The following is a 17558-nucleotide window of genomic DNA, read 5'->3' on the forward strand; positions in this document are numbered from 1 at the left end:
TTATTATGTGACCACATATAATACTAAATACATCTGGCTAAAAAGTCATCCTCGTAAATAGAAGCAGCAGGTAAAATTGCTTGGTCATCATAATGTGACAAATTAGATGGTATGAATCCTTCTATTGGTATAATTGTTTCTAGTCTCTTATCAAATCTTGAATGCAACTGCAAGATTAAATTATCAAGAAATGGTATAAATATAACTATTTTATAATATTCCTCTGCATCTTTGGCATGAACGTTGTTTCGGGCAGTTTGTCTTCCACAAATTCGAGGTATGCGTCTTTCAATTTCAAGTTTAGAAGCTATTGTGGTAACATTTTTCATTATTTCCTTAAAGGATTTATCAGCATCTTCTCGAACGGCTTCTTAAGCTTCTCTAACAATCATTACATCATTTAAAGCTTTAGATAGGTCCTGCTGTTTACTTTGTAGTACTTGACTTAATTGTATTGTGTATGAAAAGCAAGTAACAGCTACTTCCAGAGACAAGAAAATCACTCTTAGTTATAGCACTCACATGTAACGACGCTTTGGTTGACGTTTCAGGATTTGAATCATATTTCTATATACATGTACAGTTCTTTAAATGTTATAAGTGAATCGTGTCGATCAACCCATCGTGTTTCACAGAGTTTTTTCAATTTTGTTTTTTTTGTATTATTAACACTTTTATTAGAATTACCTGCATCAATAAAATGTTTTAATTTATCCATACGTTTCGCTGAATAATAAAAAAATGTAGCAACTGTACCAATTATACCGTTCATATTTTTGATTGATGATACCTCGCATGCCTTTGAGAGACAGAGGTTTAAAGAATGACTAAAACAGTGGGTATAGAAAGCCAAAGGTTGTTCATCTAATATAAGTGCTTGAACCCCATTATATTTACCAGATATATTGGATCCCCCGTCGTAACCTTGGCCTCTAAGATCATCAAAATATAAGCCAACTTTTTCCACTTTATTCTTTAGTGTTTCTTTTATTGAAATTCCAGTAGTTGAAACCATTTCCACAAAACCAATAAAATCTTCTCTAATAATTGAACTGGATGTATCAACATAGCGAATGCATATAGTCATTTGCTCTTTAGTACTTATATTAGTGGTTTCATCACATAATATGGAGTAGTATTTAGAAGCTTTAATTCTATTAACAATTTTGTCTTTTGTGATGTCACCTATTGTTTCCATGATCTCATTCTGAATTGTAGGGCTAATCATAGTACAATTTTTAGCAGCTGTGTCGAAATGAGACTCAAGGTCTTTATCGCCGAACTCGATACGAAAAGATAATAAGGCACGTAAGAGTCCTTGTTTACCGGATAGACACTCTTTTCGTACATCACATTCACTCAATGATCCTAATTCTCTATGACCACGTAAAGCCAAATTGTTTTGAGCACAAAATAAAATTGTTTTGATTATTGGTATGAGTCTTTTACGATTATGTTCAACTATCTGTGACATATGATCACTTAGAACTACATCTATGCCTATTTTGCCTCCGCTTTCATAATAAGCTAAAAAGTCATATACTCTCTTACCAGATAAAATATGGTTATCTTTTTTACTATGTTCTAGAAGATCGGGCAAAGCATCTTTATATTTTACCATTGGTTATGTGACTAGTTTACCCAATTTTGTAAAAAAAAATTAGTATTGATTTATATCAATAGTCTAGTAATACATGGAATAGGCATGTTTATATTTAATTATAAATAAATTAAATACATTTACTAATTTAAATAATAGGTACCTGTTTCCCAATGCCTCCGCCAGAAAAAGCAAATAAAATACACCATTTACAAAATGCACCGTTTTTTATTTCACTATAAGCAAGCCACGGATACAATTCTAAGTAATTGTACTTAAACTTTCTATTGCGTTGATTCTTTCCTGACCCTTCAATTTTTTGTGGAAAAGCATAATCAGGTGAAGGACACCAAGCAAATTTTAAGCAATTGGCAATTTCAGAAGGTTTTAAAGCATGGTCAACTACAAAATTGGCAATATCATACAAATTCTGTTGTGTATGAGAAGCAAGTGATTCAGAATTCTATAAAGTTAATAATTAAGCATTATTATCATTTATAATATAATATTTATTATAAAACACTGTTATAAGTATCTCAAATAAATAAGTAGCATAGTTGACATTTTTTTAAATCATAAAGTTTTACATACCAAACTATTATCTTCTTTTACTATATTTATTTATGTTCAATTCTAGATGAAACGTTTTCCTTGCATATTGTATTTGAACAAGATGAAATGTTATCATTCTCATTCTTGGTAGCCTTTTGTGAACCAATACAATATATAATACATTATACATATACAATACGGTTAATACATATTACAAAAATTTATAATACATTTTACAATAATATAGATAGTTGAACTTACATCATTAAGTTTCTGTTTTTTTGAGCAATTGAAAATGGAAAATACTTGATTTTTTTCTGTCATGTTTAAGACGCCTGTAACGCTGTGTCGTTGTTGTAAAAGTGCCTTGTAGTTAGTATTTGTCAAAATATGTCAATTGTCAATCTTTTTGTAAATATGTTATCAATGCTTTTGTTGCCAGCGACTAATTTTGTCGAAGTCGTAAGAACAAAACTATACAAGAGATTAGAGAACTAGCTAGCCATAACGTGCCGGCGGCGTGATAAGCTGGCAGTGTGAATGTGATAAGCCGGCGGCATGTGGTTGCTAGGGAAACGCGAGCGCGGTCGGTTACCGCAAGGAACATCTAATACAATAAAATATTATATAAAATTCACTGCTGATCGCCTAGACAAAACAATTGGTAACATTGATACGCGTATCGTGTTGGTAAGTGGTGATACACTCACGTTTGTAACTGAACTAGGTACCATAGCGCAGCTATAGATAATAAACACCATTTGGCATTTGAGGAGACTATCTTAAATCGTGATAATGAATAACATTTCTACTTTTTTTATACTCTATGGACGTACTGATATAAAAACAATAATAAAAAAACACGGCCCATGGGGAGCCATGGCCCCTCTGACCCTCCCCCTGGCTTCGCCACTGAGAATAAATATAATTATTATTTTGCAATAAATATTTAATAGTATAACATACTGGCATAACATCACGAAACATAATATGATTACTAAAAGAGCTTAAGCCTTAAATGCACTATACTATATCATTAACAACATCTCAGTAGGTGTCCCGATAGGTGTTAGGCGTATGTATCATTAAGTAGGGGTAGCAGGATCCCTACTGCCCATGATATAATTAATATATCCCATAAGATTTTCCTAGATAATCGTGCATGTGTACTCTACGCGTAGTCAATGTGATAAAAATGAGTAGTCCCATATACATCTTGCGGGATTGCCTATAAACGTTACAATGTGATGTAACATAGACCATTATTTTGCGACGTCGCATACAGTAACTTCACAAGATTGGGCATTAAGCGTCTCTGGGTTTTATCAGTGTCATCTATGAGTTCAAATATCGAACTTCATATGTCTCAGTGTGACTACTAAGTTATAACTAATTCACTATATTTATATAATTATATATATATTATATATAATAATTAAACTAATAACTTTAATAAACTTATTTAATTTTTAGGAAAATAAACTTACTACTGCTTCTAATACAATTTCAAAAAACACAATGTCAATGGAAGGTAAATAAAAGATGTAATAAAATTAAAATATTTTTAATTTGTTTTATGATTTTTTTTTTTTTTAGACAAATCTTTGGATACTTTACAAGTAGAAACTCCCAACAAGTTAACATTAAGTAAACCTATTATTGATACAAATCGTAATCCTTGTCATGGTAAGGCAAATGCATAGTATTTGTTATCGAACGGTTTTGGTCCGTATCAACCTAAAAATTATGATTTTCCAAAACGTGGAGGTAGAAAGTTTCGATCAGAATGGTTCATATCTTTTCCTTGGTTAGAATACAGTCCTAGTAAAGATTCAGAATATTGTTTTTATTGTCGTGCCTTCCCATCTAATAAATCAGATATAACATTTATTAGCGAAGGTTTTCGTCAGTGGTCAAAGGCTTGTTTTAAATCTCTTTCAAAGCATGAACAATCAGTACCACATAAAGAATCTAGTACAAAAATAGCTAGATATAACGAAGCTAAACAATCTGGTAGTATAATCATTGATTTTATAATATACAGATAAGCCATAGCATAGGAGTTTTCGGTGACCAAAATATTGTTTATTTTAGTTGTCGGTAGGTATCGTTAGCTGTTCGGTGTCGTATTTGTAATTTGTATACAATAATATTTTCTATGAAATCAGAATCTATTTTTACTATTTATTGACTGTGGCGTCGCGTCATGGTGAACACGAACATGCGGGTACGGGCGCACGGCAGTCGACAGCTCGTCGTAATAATGTAATATCGAGTGCATCATAGTGATTAGTGAATAAAATATGCCATATAGGCCATATGCCCATAGAGCATAAAAATATTGTTTCGTACCTTCGCTTACTGAAGTAGTTAACAATAAAAATATTAATAATTATTATAAATATTAATTTTATCTAGAATAGTATTGAGTCTTATTTTTGATATTTCAAAATACATTTAAATATTGGATTTAAAAAATATCGAAAATCGGACTCTATACGATTCTAGATAAAATTCTTCTTACAATTTTTATAATAGGTGTTTTAATTGTGAACCCCTTCAGTAAGCCGTATTCCTGGAAGTAAGAAACTACGTTTTACAGGAAAAAAAGAATAACTAGGATGGAATTTGAACAATAAATAAACAGTTTAACAAATTATCATTGTTTTATAATATTATATAATAATTATAACCATAATTTAAATTAATGATAAAAACAAGTATAAATGAACATAATTAATTATACCTTAGTACAAATGTTAAAATATTGTTGTAATAAAAAATCATAAAAATTAAAATTAATAAAAAAATAAAAAAATTTATATATGATTTAAAATCTTTAATTTACTTATTTTGGCTAATTGAGACGTTGTGGAATGCGTTCGAGTTTTTTTAAATATCTTACAAATTAACAATAAGTCTATAATATATAATTTATGTTCCATACAAGATTCAAACTCATTTATCCATTTATTTACTAAGATATCATTTTTTATTTTTAATGTTAATTTGAATCGTATTTTTTTCTGGTGTTGAATTTTATCAAAATTTTTTTCAAAAATGTCCAAAACGTGATTAATTATTTTATTAAAATCAATTGATGGTGCCTTTAGGGCGATATCATTTTGATAAGAAGAATAATTTTTATTTATTAAAAGCAGTTGGTTTTTATCATTTAAATTTTTATTAGTTTGTAAATTATTTTGACAATGGTGGCAATTAAATTGTTTATAACATTTGTATATAAGATATCCAGCAAAATAAGTAACTGAACAATCTTCTAGGGCAGTGGTCGGCAACCTTTTTAGACTCCCGGGCCACATTCATAAATTAAAAAGAGTTCGCGGGCCAGACAAAAATTAAAATTTTATATTCCAAATTATTTACTAAGAAAAAAAATAACTGTTTAAAACTTTAAAATATTAGATTAATAGAACATAAAAATTACAGTTTTTAATAATATTATTATAATATAAAAGTATGGAAATTACAACTGCTTTATAGGCTTAATGTGATTTTTGTTGTTGGATATTGTTTATTATGTTTTCAATTTCCACATTAAAATTACTTGTGCTGGCTCTAAGTACATGGTGGAGATGATCATCAGTTAAGCGTGAACGGTATGGGTTTTTAATTTTTTTCATATGAGAAAATGCCTGTTCACATACGTAATTGGATCCAAACATACTGAAGTATTTCGCAGCTATATTTTTAATTTTTGAAAATGATGCAGGAAGTTCAGCGAAAAAAAGTAAAGGCGATGCTTTGAATGAGTCTTTTAAGATATCTTGTGGCTGCAAATCTATTATTTCCATTTGAAGCTCAACAGGTATATCTTCAACATCAATATTAAACGGATTGGCGAGTAGTTGAAAATATTGAGAATGTCGTTTGAAATCTTGAAATCGATTATTAAATTCTTGTTGAAGTATCGAAATAGCTTCAACAAATTTAACTCTTGATAATGAAATTTCTGACGATTCAAAAAGTTTTTTACAATTCGGAAAATGAAAAACGCAATGTTACTGAGCACAATCGAAAATTAAGATTATAACCCAAATACACTCGTCGTATCTACTCTATCTTATCGGTAACTGTCAAAGTGTCAAGGTATATCCACTATTATAAAATATGACTGATAGAAACGTTCAACTATATTTATACAACATGATTTTTTTTTATATGATATTCAATTAAATTTCGTTGTTATAGAATTTAAAGCGGGCCGTATTTAATAGACTCGCGGGCCGGATGCGGCCCGCGGGCCGCCGGTTGCCGACCACTGTTCTAGGGTGACCGTGACGATGTCTGTTTGAATTTTATCTACACATTTAAACTTGTTATCGGCAGATGAACTCGAAGAAATACTTGATTCGTCATCAGAATAAGTTTCTATAGTTTCTGTGTTAGTAGATATTTTATTTACATCGATTGATATAAATCATTTGTGTCTTGTAAAGGTTCACAGTTAGTTGCTGTCGAAGCACACAAGGAAAAAATACAGCTACTTCTAATAGAAGTCCTTATTGTCCTCGAAGTTGGATTTTTATTATAGCCTCCTTTTTGCCGAAAAATACTAAATAAATTTTCAAGCATATCTTGATTGAGTCGATTTGTAATTAAAAAAAAAAATGTCATTACATTTTTCTTCTTCAAAAAATTGTAAAATAGCATTAATAGTTTGCGTAAATCCTTTAAAGCATGGTGGTTGTGAAATTTTTCCGTTTTTGATTTTTTTCAAGTTTATAAAATATGTTGAAGCATTTATTAAAAAAGTTTTGACTATTCCCGTATGCGTTAGAGCAGAGTTATATGGATTATTACTATAAAGTGACCTACTATTTAAACAGTCGAATAAATTGTTCATAAATTCTACGAAATCTGCAGTATCAACTGCAGTTTTACTGCAAAGTTGACCAGTCTCTGCACATGTGCGTATAGCTGATGACATAGAATGGCTTAAAATTTAAAAATTTAAAAATTTAAAAAAATTTAAATTTCAAACCCCGGTAGAGTTTTTTTTACAGATATTTGAAGAAAAATTTATGGAGAACCTTGTACCAAATTTTCAAAACTTAGTTATAAAAGAAAAAATTTTACGATTTTTCAACCACAAAATTACTTGCAAATTTTCGCAATTGTGACATATTTCGTATAAATTCGAACTTTAAGCACTTATAAAAAAAAATTGTGACTAACGATTTCGGATTTTTTTTTATCACTTTAAGAACAGCTCATAAGAAACCTTGTATTAAATTTTCAAGATTTTCTGGCCGGCCAAAAAATTTTTATCGTTATTTAAAAAAAAAATACTTAGAAAAATTGAAAATTTCAATTGTCTATAAATAGATCAAAAAAAGTCAAAATTCTTTGAAAATTTAACTGTGTATGGAGAACGCTAATATAAACATTTGGTGAAAATTTCAAGTGTTTACGTCGATTAGTTTTTGAGTTATAGCAAAATAAAAAATTAAATTTTGTCGAAAACTGGTTTTGCGTAAAAATTCCCGTTTTTCTGTCACTTTTTTTTTGTTTTTCTCGATTTTTTTGAAAACTGTTGGAAAATGTTTATTTTTCACCTCTATAATGCACCAAGGATATCCACTTTGCCATCGGAAACCACCCCCAAAGTTTGAAATTGAAGCATTATTTCGACTAGTTATGCTGTACACAGGCACAAAAACAAAAACAAAAAAAACACACATCATTGTAAAATCAATACATTCATCACTCCGTTCAGAATCTAAAATTTTATATTCATAGTACATACTTATATAACTAAAAATAATTTAAACGTTATCAAAAATTTAAATATGACTCACTGGAACCCAGTCTTATATAATAAAATAATTAATTCGTACCAGATGACGTAGACGGTTGATTTTCATCTAAAGAATTAAATTTGAATGGAACTGCCTTTGGTTTTAATTTCTTTTTTTTATCGTACATATAAATAAAATCATCCGGGCTAAAATGTTCTTGGCAAATGTATCTACTGTATAGCTTTTCCACATCCAGTGATAGTAAACTAACATTTCCTATTATATAATTGGTAATAATTACTCAAGTTAGTACCTAGTTTAATATTTTAAAATGTATAATACATAATAAATAGTAACTTGTAAGTATATTATTTACCAGAATTTATTGCCCAGGTTTCAGATATTATTCTATCTTTTGGAAACCGAAACATGCTTAGCCCAGGATACTTGATTGTATTTTTAAAGCAATTAAAATACTGGCATTTATTGCCAGGCATTATTAAAAACAATATAAACCACAAATTAAAAATAATAAAAATGGATGGTACACGGAAACAATATAATATTATTCTGTTTGAGACCTTATACTACGAATGTCCATTCGTAAACTGTTCAACTTTATACAGTTGTCATATTATTATAGACAATAATAGGCATTATATTATTATAATATTCAATATTGTACTGTGCCGTTAAATTTATAATAATTTATTTATAAATATCGTGAATATTGAATAACAATGCCGTCGCCGGCGCCCGCGCCCCGCCATTCAAAACCAATACTATGGCAAGGTAAGTTCCCCACCGAGCTGACAGCAACGACAACAGCGCTCTGCAGCGGCTGACAGCACGGAATCGGTTGCCACTATTTTCTACGGCATGGCTTTATCTGTATATTGGGGACGGGGTGGCCGAGCGGTCTAATTCGTCGGCTGCGGAGCAGCTGGATCCGGTTCGATCCTCGGCCACTGGGCGGCATTTTTCTCCGGGTAAGTCACGGTGTCCGGAGAACAAGTGCTGCCATCCCCCCACCCCGGGGCATGGCAGAAACCTACGGGTGTCCCATTAAAAATTCTGCCAATCAGGCGCCGGGCTTACTCCCGAACTACATACGCCATACGAAAAAAAAAAAAAATCTGTATATTATAAAATCAATGGTATAATCAATAAAGTTAATACACAATATAATCAAGAAATTTCTGAAAATAGGGAATATTTAAAGTGTGTTTTAGAAACCTTGCTTTCCCAGATAGCAATAGTTTATCTAACAGTTATCTAAACAATATTGTAATTTTAATTTACATATATGTTTGATATCTGAAATAGCTCCATAGAAAATTTTTAAATATCTATGAAATATCCATGTGATTTCTTATGAACCAAAAATCAATATCTAAAATATGTCAAATAGGTTATATCTATTTGATATGTTATTAATAATATAATAATATCCCTTAGATATCTATAATAACTCATTTACATATTTATTTGATAAATCATTGATATCTCATAAATATCTCAATTACATATTTTTATATATCAATCCGATATCTAAACAGTATCTTTGTTGGTCATTTGTAGTATATTCATAAATAAATGATAATTATCATATTAAATATATACTAATTTAGTAGTAATGCATAGTATTATATATAGGTATAGTATAGTATTTATAACGAGACAAACAGAGTGTCCAAGGCAAGTGGCAAACTCTCTTGGCTCGTCACACACCAATATATATAACGCTACCGACGCGCGCTCTTGTGTACCATCGACGCAAACTACTAATCGCACGTATAACATTTCCAAATCACAACATAGATAGCGCGGAAGAGTAAATACGTTGGAAACATACGCCGCCTGACTGGAAAACCAGATTTCCCCTTTAAACCCGGGAATGTAGAACTAAATTATTTATCTAGTTAAATTCAACTGATTGAAATCTATAGGATTCACACAATCAAATAATGATATGCATCGAAGAAAATGATTAATTTCGTGAATTTGAAATCATCATACTGCTAAGGAAATCTGGGCTACAGATAGCACAAATAGGAGCCAGCAACCTTGGTTCGATACCCCCTTTTGCTCCTTGCTAATTGTAGTGGGATTGTGAGCCGGACGGTATTAAACCACCGTTATACACGGACACGATTCACTACAACTTGAACAGCTACATTATAGACTGCACAAGCCGGCCGGTATTCACACCACCGGCATACACGGAAGTGCTACAGTCTATCCACGACCATCATTGGCCGTCCCTCCTACATAACTACAAAGTGAGAAATTGCCACCATTCAGTGACGGAACACGCTGTATCAGACTTCTACAAGTCATAGCTACCACGAAGAAGTGCACCGCAAGAAAAACCGTGAGTTGTATGTTCAATGATTCCCACCCCTTTTATGTAAAGTCCCTATACCTTATTTTTAATGTACACTCTTAAGAGTATAAAATATTTTGTTGTAAAATTTTAATAATGAAACTATTGTATTATTTGGTGTAAAATAAATAAAAAATATATACAAATGTGATTCATTACATATTATAAATACAATGATAGAATGCAATAAAGTTTATTATTTTCAAATTATATTTATCTTATTATTATTATTATTATTATATATATATATATTACACTCGATATAATATTATTATAATAGAAATATGAAATTATTAAAATATTGAAATATTATTAATTGTCTTTTTTTAATAGTCTTCCTTTTGCTCCAGTTAACCACTTGCTAATAGTTGTTATGATATCATCATTGGAATGATTTTTGAATTTTGATTTCAAAACTGCTTCTATAAATATATAACAATTCTAAACTTAATTTAATACATTCATTTCTAATCAAGTAAAAATACATTAAACATTATTAAAATAGTTATTTTCTGAGTGTTATTAATAAAAATAAATATAATATAAACATATAGGGTACATATATATTTTTATTATTTATTGAGGTATATTAGGTTTTGAGGTACTTTTTTAATTAATTAGGAAAAAATTAAATTAAAATGTTAATAAATATTAAGATAAAATTATTAAATTTGATAGAATAAATTCAAAAATTTTAAAATAATAAAGGTAGGCAAGTTTATAACTACTTAGTTGGACATCACATCATTGTGCAGGTGTGTAATGTGTAATGTATAATGTATAATAGGTAAATTCAATGATACATTATAGTATGATGAAAAGATTCTGAGCGAAGACAGTATATGAATAATATTTTAAAACTATATATTAATTAATAAATTAGTATAGTTATACTAATATACTATTGTATAATATGTATTTGCATTATTATAACAAGAAGGAATGAATATTGTGGTATAAATTAGTTAAAAAAATATATCTTAACATTTTTGTTTTCATCAACTATTTACTGTTCTGAAATATTAAAAAAAAATTATTCTTCATGTTTTTAATTGTTTGGAAATTTTTAAGTGACATATTATAATTATTTTTCTGAACAAGATGTAATATAAATAAATATATTCACTATAATTCAAAATTAACATAATATAAAATTCACTATAATTCAAAATTAACATAATATAAAATTCACTATAATTCAAAATTAACATAATATAAAAATTCACTAATATAAAACTTACCAATTATTACTTTATTTATTGCCATCAAAGAAAAATTATCTTTATTTCTTAACCCATAATATGTGAATCCAAGTAAAATATGATCATCAAAAACTTTTTTTAAGATTTTATATATCATATTTTGTAACGACTTTCCTCCAATCCTTGCGAGTTCATTTACCTATAAATAATAACAAATAAAAATAAAAAACGATTTATAAATAAAACCGTACAACTTGTTTTCGAAAATTGGAATCACTTTTAATTTTATTTTCCATATCGTTGAGACCATCATGGTCAGATATTGGCCAACTAGAAACAAAATAATCTATTTCATTTGCCCATGAATCGTCTACTTGAGTTTTGTTTTGGATATTATTAACCAACTTAATAATCTCTTGTTGAGTATCCGAAATATTAGAAACTTCAACTTTTAAGGAAGTTAAATATTTCAAAATAAGTTTCTGAAAATCTTTAAAATCAAGCCATTATTAAAACATAAGTGCCTAGAATAATTCAAAACTACAATAAGATTATAATTTATAAAGTACTATATTAAATTAGTGTATTACTAATTGTATATTAATTAAATATAAGTAGGTATAAACTATACCTAGATACTAAATTATAGAAATAGTATAAAAAATATTTTGCTTACTTAAATGTTGTTCATTGCTGTTCACTAAAGGAGATACACTTGGTGTATTTGTTGCATCATTGGTTAAGTATGCAACTTGATTATTTTGAATATCTGCTTCATATTGGTGATTACTTGTTGAAGGTGTAACATTTTGTGTATCTTTAACTGCATTGGAAGACAAAGAATTAATTGAAAAACCATATAGATTAGGTAGGTATAGAATAGTATTATTAGTTTTATTATAATAGTAATAAATAGGTATCTTAAATTTGTATACCTTTCTGAAAAACAACCCTGTTCGGTGTAGTATATTTTTTGGAGATAGGCGTAATATTCAATGTTGAACTTTTTTTATGTTCATCTAACAAAAAATATGTAACTGGAAATATTAACATGATACTAGTTTAAATAAATATAATATAATACCTATACATATACCCTGTTGGTTTAAAGTTGCAGAATTAACTGCAGTCAAAGTATCATCATTTTGTTCATCGTTTTCAGAATCTAAACATACATATTTCAATATAATTAATGTCAGTTTTAACAGAGCTTTAATCTTAATCTTACCATAGTTAAGTATACTTTTTTTAGAACACTCAGCTGTTGGTAATTCATAATTTTTGTCATTATCACTATCATCAAATAAAGCTAAAAAATAATTAAATTTATACATTATTATATTATAATGTATTAATTAAAAAGTCTTACATTTTTCTGAGCTTTCGTCTGTATCATAATATGACAAGTTACTATTTGTGACATCTACTAATTTCAGTGCATTATCTTTTTTTACTTTTTTGAAATCTATGCAAATAAATAAATATGTTTGATAAACTATAAAGGAATGTGATTAAGCACCCAAAATATATTTAAATTAATTTAGTGTTTGAAGAATTGTACATACATTTTAAGAAAATTATATTTAATTAAATAGCTACTGCGTATAATATAATAAGATTGAAATTAAGATATTTTAGATTTTTTTTCACTATAATCAATATTAAATGGAGATCATAATTGAACATTAAGCTAAAATTTAATTTTTTTTAACTGAAAATAATAATTAATTTTAAGTAAAAGTAGCTTATTAATTTTATTTTAAGATAGTTTTAAATTTAACTTATAGTTAATTTTAGTTAAATACAGATCATCTTTAAAAACTAAAAGAATTTCTATTAGGTACATAGTTACAGTAAAAAGTTTACTTAGTTGTTCAGATGAGCTTTTAGATGATAAACTAATATCTTTTCTTTTTTTTTCACTTGTATGGTTATTTGTTTTAGTTTTCTTATCTTCTATATCTGATAAATCCGAAGTATACATGGCTAATCTTACTTTTTTTACAGCGTCAGCTAAGGAACCTAAATTTTTAAACATATAACAATTAGAATTATATATCAATATAAACACTAATAATAAAATCCATTATATTCAGGGGCGAACGCAGGGGGGGGGGGGGGGGGGTTTAGGGGTTTAAACACCCCCCGAAATAGTAGGTACAAAAAATAAATTATCTGACCTACAAATGTATTACTAATAATATCTCAAAAAAATTCAAATAACTTATTAGTTATTAAAAAGTTTCCCTTCTCCCGTGGTTTGTAAATTAATGGATACAGAAAAATCAGCAATAAAATGTATGATAATGCAGTTTCGAAGTGAGTATGACAGTATGTTATAACTTATTAATAACTGATCGACATCGAAGGCCGCCAATCCGATGATGTACGTAATGTTGACAGACGACGAGTGTAATTGCCGTCTACCGGAAATTCGCAATGACCCGTCTTATCTAGATTCTAGATTGTTTCAGAAATTGTATCATTGTTCAATAATCAATATAATATTCAATAATATACCACACCGTCAACGGACGTCGAACACGACATATTATCTCGCATTCTCGCTGTACCGCTATTCACTAAAGTATTGATTGTCGACTGTAGTTGTATACTCGTGTTTCGTATTATAGCCTGTATTGCTATATTAAAGACGTAATATTAAACGCAAATATTAAAAGTATATTAAAAATTAAAAATGAGTTCAATTTTAAAGTATTTTAAATCAGACAATAAAAATACTACCTCAGTTTCGAATGTTTCGATTGATGTAGATTCAGATGAATCGTCCGTAGGCAGTCCACCAATAAAAAGATTGATGTCGCAATTTGACGCAGATCGTAATATGTGAGTTTTTGACTTTTTGCAATAATAATATTATATTATTGTTATTTGTTATATATTTTATTTATAGATTTTTCCGAATGATATTGCAAATTTTTGTCGTAAGCAATTGAATGACATTGAAAAATATGAAGTTCTTGTGCATAATTGGATACCTGATGTAGACTTCAAGTTTCCTACTTCTGGCAAACGAAATTTGAAATTTCAACATTCTTGGTTACGCTCATTTGTGTGGTTGGTGTATTCTGCTGCAGAAGACGGAGCTTATTGCCGTTATTGTGTTTCATTTGGATCAAATTCTGTTGGTAAAGGGGCTCATCAGAACACAAATTTATTGGTTCAGACTACGTTTCAAGATTGGAAGAAAGCACTTGAAAAATTTAGAGAACACCAAAAAAAAATATATCACCTTGACGCCATGGAGGATGGACAAAATTTTAAGTTGATTTACGAAAAACGGAAGAGTGACGTGATCAGCGAAATTGACAAAGGGCGAAAAATACAACAACTCGAAAACAGACATAAGTTAATTCCGATCGTCCGAGCCGTTTTGCTGTGTGGCAGGCAAGGATTACCATTAAGAGGTCATCGAGATCAGGGCTCTTTATCATTGAAAATGCCGGTAGAAAACGACGGGAATTTCAGAGCGTTACTTCGTATTATGCCTTAGACAACGGCGATCAAGCTTTGGCCAATCATTTAAATACTGCGGCTGCAAATTCAACGTATTTAAGCTTTCGTATTCAAAATGAAATAATTGATGCAGCAGGGAAACAAATAACGACGAATATTGTGCAACGTGTAAACAAATCTAGATATTTTTCTGTCATTGCTGACGAAAGTACGGATGTGAGTGGCATTGAACAGTTTTCAATATGCGCTCGATTTGTCGATAAAATGGATGAATACAAAATTCGAGAAGACTTTTTGTGCTTTATCCCTGTTGAGGTCGTTACCGGAAAGGGGCTTGCAAATACGTTGCTGACCACGATGGAGAACATTGGCATAAACCTGGCCAATATGAGAGGGCAAGGTATGTGTTAATATTTATTAGATTCTAACTTTATATATATAATAGTTTATGTTATATTTTCTTTATAAAACTGTTTAGGCTATGATGGGGCGCGTGCAATGAGCGGAAAATTCAGCGGATGTGCTGCCAAAGTTCGAGAACTATATCCGGAAGCTATTTACGTCCACTGTGCTAATCATAATTTTAATTTGGCTATTACACATGCGTGCAGAATATCGTCCATCCGAAATTGCATAGGCACAATTAAAGAGGTTGTAAATTTCTTTCGTCTATCCAATAAGGCAGGTCTAGTTTTAAAACAAAAAATTCAAGAGTCTTGCCCAAGTGCGAAGCAAACACGTCTTCTTAAATTCTGCGAAACGAGATGGGTTGAGCATTTGAACTCACTCAGTTTGTTCAACGATGTATATGAACATATCTGCTTATCATTAGAGTACCTGGATGAAAATAATTTTAAAACCATCGGAGTCAAACCTCATGCCCTGCTTGCATCGATAAAAACCCCTCAATTTATTATGGCTTTAACAGTAGTAAAGCCGATTTTCAGCATAATGAAAAATCTCAGTGTGTTTTTACAAAAGGAAGATTGTGATCTTAGCTTATGCATTGATTATGCAAATAACGTATATGATGAAATCAATGAGATGCGTTGTGATTCGGAGTTGAAATTCAAAAGTTTGTATGCAGCAGCAAAAGAAATGGCGGACAAAATGGATATTAATTTAGCACCCCCGCGGAATATTGGAATACAAAAGAACAGAGACAATTATGAAGGCGGTCCAGAGGAATATTTTCGTCGGTCCATTTTTCATCCTTTTTTGGACCACTTATTAATGGAGTTAAAAATAAGATTTCTTGAACACCGGGAACTATTGTCAAAAATTCAAAATATTCTTCCAACTAAGTGTTCTGAGCTGAATACAAAAGAAATCAGTGAAACAGTGAATACTTTTGCAAAAGAATGGCCAAATGACATCAAGGGATCTACTGATGATTTTATAGCTGAGATGACCATGTGGCACAGGTAACAAAATATTAAATTTCTTATACATAAAAATATTTTTTGTGATCTATATTAAAACATAAAATGATTAAAATGCATTGTTGTTTCAGACATTGTTTAAATATGTCAAAGGATAAACGGCCTAGAACATTTATTGAGACTCTCATCAATTGTAATTCTGCATTGTATCCATCAATACACACATTTTTGCAGATTGGTGCAACTCTACCCGTTTCTGTGGCAACAAGTGAACAGTCTTTTTCTTGTCTTCGAAGATTAAAAACATATCTGCGCAACAGGACTGGTGATGAGCGATTAAATGGATTGATGCTATTAAACTTATACAGAGACGTGGAAGTAACTTGTGATGAAGTCATTGATATAATGTCCAAAAAACCAAGACGCATAGATCTCGTTTTATAATTTAAATTGACAAATTTTAATAATTAGTTATTATTATAATTATTAGTTATTATCTATAATATTATTTAATATGTAGTATGTATTTTTATTATGTAATTTAGTGACTAAAATAAAATATAGAAAAGTGTAACACAGTATGAATAATATGATATTTATGAATAAGTACCTACTTCAAAACCCCCCCGAAATTTTTTCCTGCGTTCGCCCCTGATTATATTAATGATATTTATTATTTTACATAATAGGACACATCAAAATACTTACTTATATTATTAGCCAGAACACGGCAGCTGAAATATGAAAAATCAAATTCATTTGGCTTTGCTCTATTATTCCTTAATCTATCAGCTGTTGAGTCATTGTTTGGCCAAGCACATTTGGATTTATTTTTATTTAACCAATGTGTTGGAATTGGTTCAACAGAGTTATCAGCATCAAAGTGAACTATTGACCACATATTTATGCTGTGAAGCGGGTAGAATCATTTTATAATTAAAACTGTCAGTGTAATAATATTGTTACAGTGTAACGGGTAGTGTATTTATGTGTAAAGAACAATATAAAATATAATAATAGGTATATAGATAGGTATTTAAGAATTTGAGGATAAGAAATCAAACTCAAAGCCTCTTCTTTAGGTGTTTATTGGAAAAAAAATAGTACCTATACCTATCCAATTAAAAATGTTTTGTTAAGCATTGTAAGTATATTAAAAATTAAAATAGGTAATAAAAATTTTGTTGGGTAAAATAT

At 29.6% G+C, this 17558-nt stretch overlaps 4 protein-coding genes across 4 annotated transcripts; 1 reads left to right on the forward strand and 3 right to left on the reverse strand.

The window, feature by feature from the left end:
- Positions 1 to 23: 23 nt before the first annotated feature.
- Positions 24 to 1621, reverse strand: LOC132925290 (zinc finger MYM-type protein 1-like). The gene is made up of 2 exons (XM_060989697.1): positions 766 to 1621; positions 24 to 307 (listed from the first exon to the last, which is right to left on the reverse strand). Exons 1-2 carry the CDS (start codon positions 1619 to 1621, stop codon positions 24 to 26), a joined length of 1140 nt encoding a protein of 379 aa, XP_060845680.1.
- Positions 1622 to 5658: 4037 nt separating this feature from the next.
- On the reverse strand, positions 5659 to 7299 carry LOC132925291 (general transcription factor II-I repeat domain-containing protein 2A-like). The gene is made up of 2 exons (XM_060989698.1): positions 7275 to 7299; positions 5659 to 6125 (listed from the first exon to the last, which is right to left on the reverse strand). The coding sequence occupies exons 1-2, from the start codon at positions 7297 to 7299 to the stop codon at positions 5659 to 5661; spliced, it is 492 nt and encodes a 163-aa protein (XP_060845681.1).
- Positions 7300 to 10612: 3313 nt separating this feature from the next.
- On the reverse strand, positions 10613 to 13486 carry LOC132925292 (uncharacterized). The gene is made up of 8 exons (XM_060989699.1): positions 13369 to 13486; positions 12872 to 12967; positions 12731 to 12811; positions 12599 to 12667; positions 12179 to 12454; positions 11754 to 11992; positions 11542 to 11701; positions 10613 to 10722 (listed from the first exon to the last, which is right to left on the reverse strand). Exons 1-8 carry the CDS (start codon positions 13484 to 13486, stop codon positions 10613 to 10615), a joined length of 1149 nt encoding a protein of 382 aa, XP_060845682.1.
- A 2537-nt stretch (positions 13487 to 16023) lies between these two features.
- Positions 16024 to 16805, forward strand: LOC132924023 (zinc finger MYM-type protein 1-like). Its single transcript, XM_060988079.1, has 2 exons — positions 16024 to 16403; positions 16493 to 16805. The coding sequence occupies exons 1-2, from the start codon at positions 16024 to 16026 to the stop codon at positions 16803 to 16805; spliced, it is 693 nt and encodes a 230-aa protein (XP_060844062.1).
- Positions 16806 to 17558: the final 753 nt, after the last annotated feature.

Source organism: Rhopalosiphum padi, chromosome 3 (assembly GCF_020882245.1).
Source record: "Rhopalosiphum padi isolate XX-2018 chromosome 3, ASM2088224v1, whole genome shotgun sequence".
In the NCBI taxonomy this organism is placed as follows: domain Eukaryota; kingdom Metazoa; phylum Arthropoda; class Insecta; order Hemiptera; family Aphididae; genus Rhopalosiphum; species Rhopalosiphum padi.

Coding starts and splice junctions, on each gene's coding strand:
- LOC132925290 (XM_060989697.1), bottom strand. CDS start 1,621: ATGGTAAAATATAAAGATGCTTTGCCCGATCTTCTAGAACATAGTAAA. Junction 308..765: donor ATCAATCAAAAATATGAACG/GTATAATTGGTA, acceptor TTACCACAATAG/CTTCTAAACTTGAAATTGAA.
- LOC132925291 (XM_060989698.1), bottom strand. CDS start 7,299: ATGTCACAATTGCGAAAATTTGCAA. Junction 6,126..7,274: donor ACAATTGCGAAAATTTGCAA/GTAATTTTGTGG, acceptor TTGAATCGTCAG/AAATTTCATTATCAAGAGTT.
- LOC132925292 (XM_060989699.1), bottom strand. CDS start 13,486: ATGTATACTTCGGATTTATCAGATATAGAAGATAAGAAAACTAAAACA. Junction 12,968..13,368: donor AAGCTCATCTGAACAACTAA/GTAAACTTTTTA, acceptor TTATTTGCATAG/ATTTCAAAAAAGTAAAAAAA. Junction 12,812..12,871: donor AGACGAAAGCTCAGAAAAAT/GTAAGACTTTTT, acceptor ATTATTTTTTAG/CTTTATTTGATGATAGTGAT.
- LOC132924023 (XM_060988079.1), top strand. CDS start 16,024: ATGCGTTGTGATTCGGAGTTGAAATTCAAAAGTTTGTATGCAGCAGCA. Junction 16,404..16,492: donor GAGATGACCATGTGGCACAG/GTAACAAAATAT, acceptor TTGTTGTTTCAG/ACATTGTTTAAATATGTCAA.